Source organism: Aythya ferina (genome assembly GCF_964211825.1).
Source record: "Aythya ferina genome assembly, chromosome: 2".
NCBI lineage: Eukaryota > Metazoa > Chordata > Aves > Anseriformes > Anatidae > Aythya > Aythya ferina.
The window spans coordinates 7336386-7349696 of NC_140297.1; the positions used below are offsets into that span (position 1 = coordinate 7336386).

The following is a 13311-nucleotide window of genomic DNA, read 5'->3' on the forward strand; positions in this document are numbered from 1 at the left end:
GCCTTATAAATTATTAAATCATACAATGCCACGAATACAAAGAATTAACACTTCCATTAAAATAGAAGTAATTGGAGAAATATTACGTAAAATAGAAATCCAGCAATTTCAGGAGATTTAACAATTTCATGCTTTTGATAAAAAATCCTAGAAAATGGTATCTGTTAAGATTAAAGAGAGTACAGGATTTTCACTGGCAAAAAATGAATATAGGCTTGGTTCATTCACACAACACTGCAGGTTGGCAGCTGAAGGTGTATGAAGCCCAGCCCCACACCTCTGCAAAGGTACACAGCTCATCCTGTACCTGACAAAAGGGGACTCACAAAACAAAGCCACATACAGACATACAGCATGATGTACAGGAACATACTAGGATGTAATTAAGTCATTCTGTAAAATTGTGCCTTCATCTTAGTACACATTAGGACGTGGCATGTTTTAAGACGATTATTCACAGAAAAAAAGTGTTTCTTGCATTTTAACAATTTCTGAATATACTCATCTATGAAGTCATTTGATTTTGCTTTTTGTAACATAGGGAGAAAAGATAGGAAGGCAGGTTAAAAATCCTTAAATCAGTTTATTCCACCCTTGTGCAGGGAGATTACCTCCCTGCATATCCTCAAAAATGCTTGCAGCAAAGACACAAACTGGCCTTTGGCTGTTGGTTATCATTGCACAACAAAGCAGTAATAGGCTCACCGCTCCTTCAGCTGGATTCTGCTTCTCTGTTAACTTCTTATCCCCAGCAGTCTCGTCTTCTGTTCGACAGCTGTTCTCTGATTTCTGATTTAGAAGAGATGAGGATTTTTTGTTTTTAAGCAGGTGTTTCAGCAATTCATTCCCTGACTCCCCTTTTGCTGCTGGAACGCTAGCTGGCTGGGCTGGACTCTGAGCTGAAGAGGCAGGCTGTGACGTGACCTTATCTTCTTCCACCTTAACACTGCTTTGATTTTCTGTTTTAGGCTCAGCTTGACCTGAGCATTGATCAGTTTCTGCCTTTTCTAGTTTAACTTCTTGAATGCTGGTAGATGTCTCTGCTTTATCCTTTTCATTCTCCATACTTACGCTTGGCTGTTTCTGTGGCAAGCTGCTGCTGGGGAGCTTACTTTCCAGCTCTGGAGAGGTCTGGCTCTCTGCTGCATTTGATGTTGATGGACCTGTTAACTCCACCGACTCTTGCTCATCCTGATGACGTGTAAGTTCGCTGGGGGTATTAACTGTGGGGGTGGAGGTAGAATCAGAAATGGTTGGAGTTGACGGTGCAGTAATGTCTGAATGGGGAGTTGAGGGGGCTTTTATCGACTCAGCGTCATCGTCCTTTTTCTTTTTTCGTGTCCTTTTCTTTTTCCCTTTCTCTTCTGGAATTATGTCAGAATACAGCTGTATGAGAGACTGGCTTGATCCAGGGAAGTTTGTTGCCTGGGGCACACTAGTGTCCGAACCACACGGGGCACCGCTGCTGAGTGCTGTAGATGAAGGTACGGTAGATGAAGGTACAGAAGGAGCAAATGGGGGCCTGACTTGGTTCTGCGTGAAGGTGGCCCCAGGAAGATTCCCGTGAGTTTGTTTTACATTATGGAAATTGGGGGCTCCACCCGGAACAGCAGATCCATCGGGTCCAAAAGTTGTAGGTCCCACTGGCCTTCGCTCACCGCTTTGCATGAAATTTGTGGCGGGAGGCGAGTTCACAGGACCTTGCTGCAGCATTTGTCCCATTTGTTGCTGCTGGTGCTGTGGAGACTGCTGAAGAGGGCGCGGTGTTTGGATGAAATCACAAGGCAGATCAGAATTAAAGAAAGGTATCTGCGATAAGGATGCTCTGTTATTTAGTTCAGACCCTATCATACCGTGCTGTTCCAGTTCCATCCTCTGCTGCAAAGCCCTCTGTCGATCTACCTCCTGCATAAGCTGGATGCGTTGCCGTTCCTGCTGCTCTCGTAAACGCTCCTTCCTCTCCCGCTCTTGAAAACTTTCACTAAAAGGGTTGTTGTCATCAAACTCCACCCTCGGTGGTGGCCCTGACTGTGCAGTTGCATTTGGACCAGGCACGGGAGCTGGTGTACCAGGAGTAATTGGCAACGGCGTCATTGGAGGCTGCATCCTTGCTGGATTCATGGCAAGATGACTCGCAGGGGCATTTGCAGCTTGCCAGCCCGATAAATTTGGCATTCTGGTTGGGTTGGGCTGCCCCGGGATCACCACTGCATGCTGCTGGTGCTGGAGCTGTTGTGCCACCATGGGGAAGTTTTGCTGATTCATTGCTGGTGACGTTCCTCCGGGAACCATCGGTGGTTGAGGCTGGACTCCTGGCATGATGGCGTGGGGTGCCATGCCACACTGCTGCTGCTGCTGCTGCTGCTGCTTGATTCGATATTCCTCAATTAGTTCTGCATGCTCCTTCTGCTGCTTTCGGATCTGTAAATTTAAGAAGTCGTTACTCATCTCTGACATGTACTGACTACATAAAGAATCAAATAACATGCAACTTTCCAGTAGAAAATTAAGCTTATGTGAAAATAGCACTTCTGCGTCGTCTTACTTTCTCTCCCTTTCTAAGGTTAAATACCTGTTATTTAATTAGGAATACCATCCACCCCAAAATCTTAGAAAAAATAACAGCGCCTAACAGTTATAATTACATACCAAGATGGCACTGTGCTACAGAACACAAACCTAAAATCAAAGCAATCCTTGTACAAATCTTATCATCCACGTATGGAATAACTATAGCTGGGAACAGACAGGAAAAAGGAAACGGTGAGATGGATGATACACACACATCAATTTTTTTTTTTTTTTAAAGATGCAGCTGAAAAGAAGATGTTTGCAGATAAACAGTGATTCCTGACCATCACACAGCAGAGGAAAAAGACAACTGCTGCTTGAGAATTTTAAATTTAAAGATGAGAATACACTGGATGTGGACACTAAAAGTTAAGTAGTTTTTTTTTTTAAGGCAAATGGGAGAAGCCAACAAAAGGATCTGACAGCGTCACCAGGATGAGAGAGTATTTCAGAAATACAAATAGATACCTAACTACACTGCTCTCCAAGAAAATCAAATGACTTGTAAACCATTGCTTTATAAAATATGGATGATGGAATCTCTTCCGTTTGTTAGATTGCAACTTCTGCAACTTCCATTTGCTGTTGTACTGATATGAAAAGTCCATAATGTAATCAAAAATGTTTGAAAACACTCCCTGAGTGCTTTAATCTGAGGCAAAAGATACTCTAGAAAGCTGAGGACAACAGAGATATTACAGGACATGCTCCAGAAGGCAGGACAGATGCACCCAAAGGGCTATTTACAGATCCATCTCAGGTCCAAGATAACTTATGAGATCTGGCTTGGCATTGCTACTGCCAGACAAACAGCGACACTGCATAAAGCCACCAACTGGATCCGTCTGCACTGCACAGCCCAGTGCCCCAGGACTTCTCAGCTGTTACACAGCCCTGTGTTGGCTCAGTACGATTAAACAAGGAGGCATCCAAACCACGCTGCCCTCCCAGAATGTGCAGTGGCAGCGAGCCCCGTGACTGTACTTGGAAGTGGATGAGACCTCACAGGACCAGCACCTGCGCAGAGCAAGCCAGTGACTCTACCAGAGCCGTGGAGAACGACACAGAGCTTATTAGCACAGGCACGGCGCCACACCAAAGCAGTCAGACTGCCCTGGCCGTGGAAGCAATATGGTTGTGGCCGCATGGCTCCGTGCCTGAGCTAATATAGTAACTGTCAGACATAAGCTCACATTGCTCCGAGACAGCTCCAGTTTCTCTGCCTGTGACCAGCACAAGCATATGAGAGCTTTTTTTCTCTGTGCATATGTAGTTTTCCCTTTTCCAAAAGTGATAGAAGCTTGATTGTAGAAAAAAGACTTGATCTCTTTTGAAAGAATGAGAAATTGCTTCAAATAGGTCCTTGGAAATGCACTTTTGTAAAAATTTAGTTAAAGTCCATCCAGGTATATAAGAAACTGCTGTTTAGGATCTGGATGACTGGTCTAAACCAGTGCTTGAATGGGAGTAGAGGACATTTTCCAGCCACATATGCAGCTCAAGTTTAAAAATGAGGAATAAAAGAACGTTAATTACATGGCACTAAACGAATCTGCCAGCAATATCATCATTAGCTGTTACTTTGACGTAACTCCACTGCAAGACAAGAGTGAAGTATGTATGAGAGAGATTGGTTGAAGTGAGTATTTTTGTGTTTAATCTACTTGTCATTTGTTGTGGATGGGAAAGAAAGAAAATGAAGAAATGACAGACATAATTATCTGCATCATCCCTCTTCCACACAGCGAAAAGACAAGCCAAAGAATAGTCCATCCAATGCATACTTTCTCTTGAGGCAACACAGGAGCAAGAACCTGGGAGTCAGATAAATCTCAGGACTTCATTCCAAGCAGCCTGCTGCCAATTTTTTACCTCATATTAATAAAAGATAATTCTAAAGCATTTAAATATTTGGCAGGTCTATCTGTTCCTGACAACAAAAAGATTCCCCACCCATCCAGTAAGGAAACATCATGCCAGATAATTTCTACATGACGTCTTGAGGAACATAGGATTCTATACTGTTGGCCAAACCATAAATTTATCAAAGCAATCACGGGCTTAACTTTAATCTTGCTTACTATAATTACAGTTACAAGATGCAGCAAGTGAAATTCCAACTGAATATAAATAAAGAAAAAAACACACAGTGAAAGTGGTTACACATTGGAACGGGGGCCCAGAGAGGCTGGGAAATCTTTGCTTTTGGAGATTTATCAAAACTTGAGTGACATGGCCTCGAGTAACCCAATCTACTCACAGAGCTAGTCCTCCACTGATCAGGAGACTCAACTAGATGACCTCCAGATACCCCTTTGACCTTTATTATTCTACAATACAGTAACAGACAACGCACTGATGATTAGTGTCTAAGGACCAGACAGATGATAAAACTAGGCTAGCATTAAAGACATAATGAGGAGAGATTTCCAAACAGTAACATTTAACTGGCATATAACCAAGTTACTGATTACATAAGGATGTCTGAAAAAGCTCAGAGTTGTAAAATTCATTCAATGCTGAAACAAGACCCTACATGCTCAGACCTTTGCAATTTCCATCTTTCGTTTGTGCTTTTCATGGCTCTAGGAATTCACTGTAAATCATCCTGCTAAAAATATCTCTTCTTCCCAAAGTACTAAAATAGCTTTTTGTTGTAATTTTTGCTGTAGCATGTCCTCCTACAACTCCAGTGTCAATGGTGATCCAGAGTAACACCGTTACATGCACAACTTATAATAGGGAATGGCTCCTTTCAAATAAGCTCCACTATATTTAAGCATTTCAATTCATGTTTTAGCAGATTTAAAGAAGAGTCACACCAGTGTAACAACTTAGCATTAAGGTGAACAGTTTTGTTTCCCAATGATTGATTACCTGTTCTAGCTGTTTTTGGACCATACTTTGCTGCTCTGTAACATGTTTAAGCTGTTCTGCATCTTCTTCTGGGAACTCACGGCCAGCTTTCTTGGCTGTACGCTGTTTTGCTGAGAGTGCTTTTTTTGATTTTCTGTGTGCTCCGATTTGCTCCTCAAGGTACTTCTGTTGCATTTGGAGAAGCTGTTGTGTTTCTTGCAGCCATTCCTCATATTGCTTTCTTTGTGAATCATCTAAGAGACAAGGGAAATAAAGTATGACATGATCTCATCGTACTTTATAGAGATGGAGTTTAACCATCAGGTTCCCCCCCTTATCTTATGAAACTGTTGGTCAAGTTCAGCCAAATTTGACAGATGAGTTGAGATCTCAAGAGACATTAAGCTCTTGGAGTAATCTGAGTAAAGAAGATGAGATCCAAATTGCTGTCTTTATTGAGAAAGCAGTTTTAACTTAAGCCCTTAATTTCCAGGGACACCAGACCACTATCCAGTCAGTATATGTGTGTATGTGCTCGCCAGCGAGCAAAAGCAGCTTTGCAAACAGCTGCAGAACCTGCAGGTGGTTCCCTGTTCTGTCACAAAAGAAGGGATATGGAAGGCCTCTTGAAGGCATTGGGTACAGGCAAATATAGATTAGGGAATAAAGACACAGATTTGCATGAAATATGGTCTGATTATTTCTGGTATTTGCACAAGTTTTGTACACTTAAATCTATTTTTGTTATGACTTCTAGGAAAAAAAAGTTAAAATCATAAACATGAAAAATTCATGAAATGAAAGAAAGATAGAGCCTCGTCAGGTTTCCAGTTCCATACACTGTCTCGTATTTCAAAATCAACAATCATTGTACTCAACTTCAGGATGATAAAGAAGGCAAGGTAATTTGAACACTAGTAAATTGGGATAGCTAATTAGTAAGGGAGAAGTAGAAGCTATTTAACCTGAGCTGAAACACAAAAGCGAGTGGAGAGGCATTCTCCACTGGTAGAGAAAGACACTTCACTGGAGATGTAAAAAAGGAATTGGATAAAACACTACTTTCTTTCAACTGAAACCAAAACCCAGCCACTACAGATCATAGAAACTGGGGTAGGATTCCAAAGTAAAGAAATACCAATTTATATATTAAAGTGTAACAGATCTCTCATTTCTAATCACAGATGGCATAAGCTTTACTTCATTTGACAGAGATCCTGAAATATCATCAGGAGTGAAGAAAGTACCGTCAGGTTAATTTGTTTTTAGAAATGTCTGATAATTTAGACTACATGACATATTTCTGACTTATAATTTATTATAAATTATAATAGAATAAATTAAAATACAAACTACTCTACAATTCAAAGTTATTGCATGAAAACTACCGCACCAAAACCCAAGCTTTTTACAACTTGTCTTCTCTGTAAAAATATCTTTCTCTTGGCTCTCAGCACAGTGCCTTCAGTACCAATGCCTTTTCCTCCCCACAAATAACTGTACTGTCATTTAGACTCTAACTGTGACATTACTCTTTTTGCAAATGAGAAATGCTGATCTGCCAGGAGCAATCCATGGCTCTCAGATATTCTTCCGGAGGCAAAACAATCATGTCCAATAACACTTTACTGGCACTGAGCCCAGAAAGTGAGACACAGGGTTTGGTGACAGTATCATTTGTCTCACGATCACATTGCAGCAATGAACTGGATAATCAGGAATGAGGCAAGGAATTTCCATGTGAAGAATGTTTATCTTGTATAAAGAATAAGGATATCTATAGGACAGTATGATTTTAGTACAACCGCATCCTCCTTGTGCTCCAGTTTCTACCACATTCCTCTTTAACAGTCACTGTGGTAGAAACAGTCATTGAACCTAACAGCTCAACTAAATCGATTCACAGAGCTATCTACAGCCTCAAGGGGCACTAATTCTTTCAGTGATATATTCTGTGAAACTAATCATGTAACCTGAAGGGACAACCAAGTGGAAATGATGGAGAGGAACTGCAGATGGAAAGTACTGAAATATTAACAAGTTCCAGGTAAGAATAACTACTACTGAAATGAAGAACAGATTTTCTCAAATGCTCAGAACCACCCCCCAAACAGAGCTAAGCCACTGCTGAGTTCCATTTAGGATCTCATCAGAAATTAATACAGAAAATATTACTAAAACTTCGCATTATGTATTTAGCACGGCTACTGCAGTTGCTGAAAAAGATGAAGGTGTTTGCTTTGTTTCTTTTATTAATAAATATCAAGTGAAGTTTTTGCAGTAGCGCTTTTTGTATGTCATCTTTCTCTCCCAACATATGCTGTTTTAATTTCTGCTAACAAATCTCTTCCTTGTCTCAGAGACTACCATTTGCAATTGATCAGGGCAAGCAGAAGTAAGGGAGCTATATATTTCTACTTTCAGTAACTGTGTTTCCCAGCCAGTCTTGCTTAATGCTTGGAAAGCTTTTGTTGGTATTTTTTAAAATGACAATGATGCTGCACCAACCTTTTTGCTTCTTGAATAAAAATAACCCATCAGTATAGATTCTTGTTCTCACTCAGCTCAGAATACTACAACACAGCAGAAGACCTGATCTTTGAGATAGCAGCCTGTCAGATAAATACAATTACTGTTCTTAAACACATACAAATAATGCTAATTATTTGTGTGTTCCACTTCCCTCTTTCCTAATGATGTTTTTTTGAGGATAGTTTAGAAATAAAAAGTTAATAAAATTTACTATTCACCCTTTCCTGAATTGGTATTGTAATGATGAAGTGACTCAATTTAAAAAGGATCAATTTATGGACATTTTATTTAGGAAAAAAAAAAAAAGTAACAGAACTGTCAAATTAAAAGTTGACATACAACAAATTCTTCGATCTGTACTTACTGACAAAACCAGGACCAAAATTGGGAGGATTGGGTCTAGAAATCTGAGGTGTCAAACTTCCATCCTAGAAATTTCAGAAAAACATATAAATGGGAAAATTAAATCATGATCCAATTTAAGAAAGTTATCATTACTAAACATCTGTGTTGTAAACTCCGTATCAAGTTGTACAAGTCCGTACTACCTGTGTAATGGCCTGCTGCATGTGATTCTGGCCTTCGCTGGTCTGAGCCCCTGGCACCGGCTGACCCATAAAGGGAAACCTATTGATACATAAACACAAAGCAAAATTGGAACTTTTAGAACTGCTGGGTGTTTTGGGGAGAAGGCAACATTCTGTATTACAATGAACTTCAACAAAGCATGCATATATTTTCTAGACATTTGCTCTAACTTCCTTACCAAATGTTTTAAAAACCAGTAGAATATTATTTCTCGTTTGCCCCTACAACACTTTACTCATGGCTTATACTACTGCATTTTTACACTTTTATGACAGGTGAACCAAACATGGCATACTGTGCTAAAAATACTGAAGGTGCACTGAAAAAAAAATGTATTAGAATTTTAAATATTCTAATACAAAGAAAAAATGAAGAGAACAACACATTTAGATATTACAGAATCATAGAATATTTAAGGTTGGAAAATACCTCCAAGATCATCTGGTCCAACCATCACCTTACTGCCAATATTACCCACCAAACCATGTCCCTAATTAACTACTCTTTCTGAGAAGAAATGTCTCCTAATTTCCAACCTGAACCTCCCCTGGCACAACTTGAGGCCATTCTCTCTGGTCCCATCAGCTGTGAGAAGAGGCCGACCCCCAGCTCCCCACAGCTTACTTCCAGGTAGCTGTAGAGAGCAATGAGGTCTCCCCTGAGCCTCTTCTTCTCCAGACTAAACAACCCCAGGTCCCTCAGCAGCTCCTTACAGGACCTGTGCTCCAGGCCTCTCGCCAGCTTCATAGCCCTTCTCTGGGCCTCAATATCCTTCTCGTAGTGAGGGGTCCAAAACCAAACAGAGTACTCCAGGTGTAGCCTCACCAGAGCAGAGTAGCCCTGCTAGCTACACTATTCCCAATAAAAAAGCCTTCTTGGCCAACTCCTTGCTCATGTTCAGGCAAGCACTGACCAACAGCTCCAGATCCTTTTCCTCTGCACAGCTTTCCAGCCACTCTGTCCCAAGCCTGTAGCACTGCATGGGTTTGTTGTGGCCAAAGTGCAGGACCCGACACTTAGCCATGGTGAACCTCATCCCACTGGCTCTGCCCATCGACCTGTCCTGTCCAGGTCCCTCTACAGGGCCTCCCTACCCTCCAGTAGATCAACACTTGCCCCAACTTGGTGTCATCTGCAAACTTACTGAGGGTGCACTCAATTCTCTCATCCAAGTCATCAATAAAGATGTTAAAGAGGATGGGCCCCAACACTGACCCCTGGGGAACACCACTTGTGACCAGTCGCCAGCTGGATTTAGCAGCCCTAAAGAAAGGTGTTGAGCATTGCTTACCTGTTCATAACCATTGGTGGCATCCCCATGTTACTCTGTGCCATGACTTTATTGATCCCCTTCAGAGCTACCATTTTTGCTTTCATTATAGGATCTGTAATTGCATCAAAGTCTATGAAAGAAAGACAGCAAAATTGAATTACAAAGCTGAACGTTACAAGTTATTAATTGGAACTGACTTGTTCAGATCTGGTTCATACATAAATCATCAGCACAACAACATAACTGCATTACTATTTCAAATTACTTGTCTTCTCCACTTTGAAATTCATGGTAAATATGTTGCTTCATATATTCCCTGAGGAAAGTTAATCCAGCCACAACTGCTCTTGTTTTCAGCCGTGACACACAAAGTAAAGCAGATCAGGCTGAGAAGGGCTCTAGACTAAATTTGAGACAGCAGATTAATAAATTCTATTTATAGTTCTAAGAATCACGAAGTTGGGTTGTTTCTGAGTTCAGCTGGCAAAACTGACCCATCACCACAAACGTACTACGAAGAACTGTTTGGTCACTCCGTAATTACTGGTAGTACTGCAGGCAGAAAGGCACACGCCACATACAGTATCTACGAAGACCATAAGCATGGTGAACTATGCCTCTTTCCTGCCATCTCTCCTGTTTGTTGCTCCACAGAGCAGGACACCCAGGAATGACTGATGGTCCTCATGAGTGAGTACAGAATGTCTGAGGCTGGAAGAGACCTCTGGAAGTCATCTTAGCCATCTAGGGTGGCCGGGCTACATTCAACGATTCCCTTCCTTGAATCACCGTGAACATTGCCAAAAAATGTAGAAGAACCATGAACAGAAAAGAGGTATTTTGAATATCAAAAGGTCAGTTATTGCCCTCGATCATGTCATTTTGTTTACAAAGGGTGCATTTACACCAGATTACATATGAAGTGACAGAGCTCATGCTTGACAAATTAACAGTAGTACAGCGTTAATCCTGATCCTGGTAAAGTCAATCCGAGCCTTGCCAGTGTTCAGCATTTCACTTACACACTCAATTACCAGACTTCCATTATACCTCCTGCTCAGGTTGATTTTTTGTTATGCCATCTTCCAAACGTCTACCTGCTTCTGTTAGTGCTACAGATTATCTATTTATTTTTAAATAACTAACCAAAACACACATATAAATAGATCACCCACATACCAATATTGGGGAAAAATGGCTCCGAGCGTTGGCGAATCATGGCTTGCATCTGCCGCTGCTGCTGCTGCTCCTGCCTTTCCTGATCCAAAAGATCCTGCAGAAGAAGTGGCTGCTCCTCCAGCAGCAGTGGTCTCTCTCGGTTTTGTTGTTGAGCTAATGGTTGAGGGAGCATTATCTGCTGAGGACCAGATATGCCACTAGGACCAGGACGGTTTGTTACAGCCACAGTTTGACTAGACGTCTGTCCTGTCCCAAAGTTATGATTTGCTGACTGACCCTGAATAAACCCAGGGTTTGGTGAGCCTTGAGAAAAATTATGGTTTATTCGTGGCACCATGGCCAAATTGGAATTTAAAGTGTTTTCCAGGATCTGTCCACCAGGTGTCATTAGTGTTTGTGGAATACCTGACGCTTGGTTCAGTTGTGTTGCTGGCAAAGATTGAGAGGGAGACCCTAGTGTCCTTGCTTCAGCGTTATCTGAGCTTTCATTAGCTAGCAAACTCGAGAGGACTGGTGTGGACCCAGAAATACTGCAGGAACTTACTGCTCCTTGAACAGGCAATGGAGCAGATCCCTGAGCATCTGGACTAGGCACAGTTGTTTCTTGACTGGGAACAGCAGTAGCTTTGTCAGGGAAGTCTGGGTTAGCAGGCTGCGCAGGAGCCTTTTCTCCATCTTTCAACTCCGTTTCGGCAGCCTGCTGAGTACTTGTTGATTCAGCATTTCCATCACTTTTTTCATTTTCATTCTTCTTTTCCTCATGAGTCTTTGGGGAAAGCACTTCTGTTTTAATTTCATTTTCTGTAGTAGATTTCTTCTGTGGCGACAGGGTCTCAGGATGGGCTTCAGTTTTATCCCCTTGCTCCTTCTGTTTTGGTTCTTCTGCCTTGCCCTGGATATCTAGTTTGTCATCAATGGGGACACTAAGATCTAGTTCTTCATTAAACATTCCTTTCTTATCCCCCACGTCAAGGTCGGGGTCTGTGTATGCAATTATATCAAATTCCCCAGATCTTAGAAGGTCATCAAGGTGAGGATCATTGGTTTCCAAGTTATCTAAAGTGTCCAGTTCATCCCCTTTTCCATCCTCTGTGTCTAGATTCAAATTTTCCAGATCCTCATCATCCAAATCTTTGACTTCAACCCCATCAAGGTCTTTCACATCCAAATCTTTTACAGCAGGATCATCAGGATCAAGCTTTTCTTCTAGACCATCACTCGGCTGGGTAGGAATCTGTAAATTTGCCGATTCATCGCTTGGTGCAGGTGTAGGCAAAGATGGTCCTGGGAAAGCATCGGCCACTGGTGGATGGCTTAGAGAACGTATTACAAGTGCAGGTGGGTTTTCAGGATTGATTTGATCCTGCTGGGGCTGCGACATATGCTCCAAACCTGTAGACATCTGCAACTGGTTAGGTATACCTTGAGAATTATGTCTCAGTGGTTCTGCCGGTCTTGGGCCCGGAAATTCCTGCCTGGGTATAAACCCTGCATGTCGCTGATGTTGCGCTGATGGATCCATAACATTTGTTGCAGAAGGAGTAAAAGGCAGCCTTGGCCTCCCATCAGGAGCTCTGTGACGTAGTTCAATAAATGCTTGACCCAATATATTGTGCTGCTGAACTTGAATTCCCTGTGGAGGAAAATGCTGCGAGATCCCAGACGTATTATTTATTTGCGGATTGTTCACTGGCCGAGACATATCGATAGACAGAGATCTTCTCAGCTGTGGTGGGACTCCAGGGCGTTGCATCGGCTGCTGAGGGCTGAGGAAACGTTCTTGACCTGATGGTGGACCATGGCCACCTCCTGGAAACCCAAATCTAAAATAAAGTATGAAAGACTAAATAATCTTTTTTCTCAGGACTGCCTAGCCTGTCATACTTGACTAAATAACTATTCACCAAACTGCTTTACATGATACATTCATTAAGATATTTAAATAAATATTGTGACTGATTATGCTTATATTCAAATGAGTTTTATAACTACAATAAAATAATTGCTTTAATTATGTTTAATAAACAACCTGTTTTCAATTCCAATAATAATGAATAGAAAGCTCTGTGACAGCAAGATCTAAGCAAACAAACTACATCTTAATTCAGCTTAGTACACTGAAAAAGCAATGCACGGATTTACTGAAATAAATTCAAAATATTGAAAATATTAATTCCTGAGACTACAATATATGTCAATACTGGTATTCATTGTAAAATGGCAGAGACAGAAGTCAACATTAGATTACATATTCATTATAAAGGAAAACAAAAATATTACACCGATCCATTTCTAAAGCAGCAAAAGCTAAA

At 41.4% G+C, this 13311-nt stretch overlaps 1 protein-coding gene across 15 annotated transcripts in view; it reads right to left on the reverse strand.

Annotated features, from left to right (window-relative positions):
• KMT2C (lysine methyltransferase 2C) overlaps positions 1-13311 on the reverse strand; it is a 196109-nt gene that overhangs the window by 17551 nt on the left and 165247 nt on the right. For all 15 annotated transcript variants that reach the window (XM_084507334.1, XM_084507327.1, XM_084507337.1 and 12 more), the window contains 6 exons: positions 11000-12822; positions 9839-9950; positions 8508-8586; positions 8324-8387; positions 5449-5681; positions 706-2421 (listed from right to left, as the gene is read on the reverse strand). In XM_084507334.1, coding sequence (XP_084363460.1) covers positions 706-2421; positions 5449-5681; positions 8324-8387; positions 8508-8586; positions 9839-9950; positions 11000-12822 — 4027 coding nt within the window. The remainder of the gene's footprint in view (positions 1-705; positions 2422-5448; positions 5682-8323; positions 8388-8507; positions 8587-9838; positions 9951-10999; positions 12823-13311) is intronic.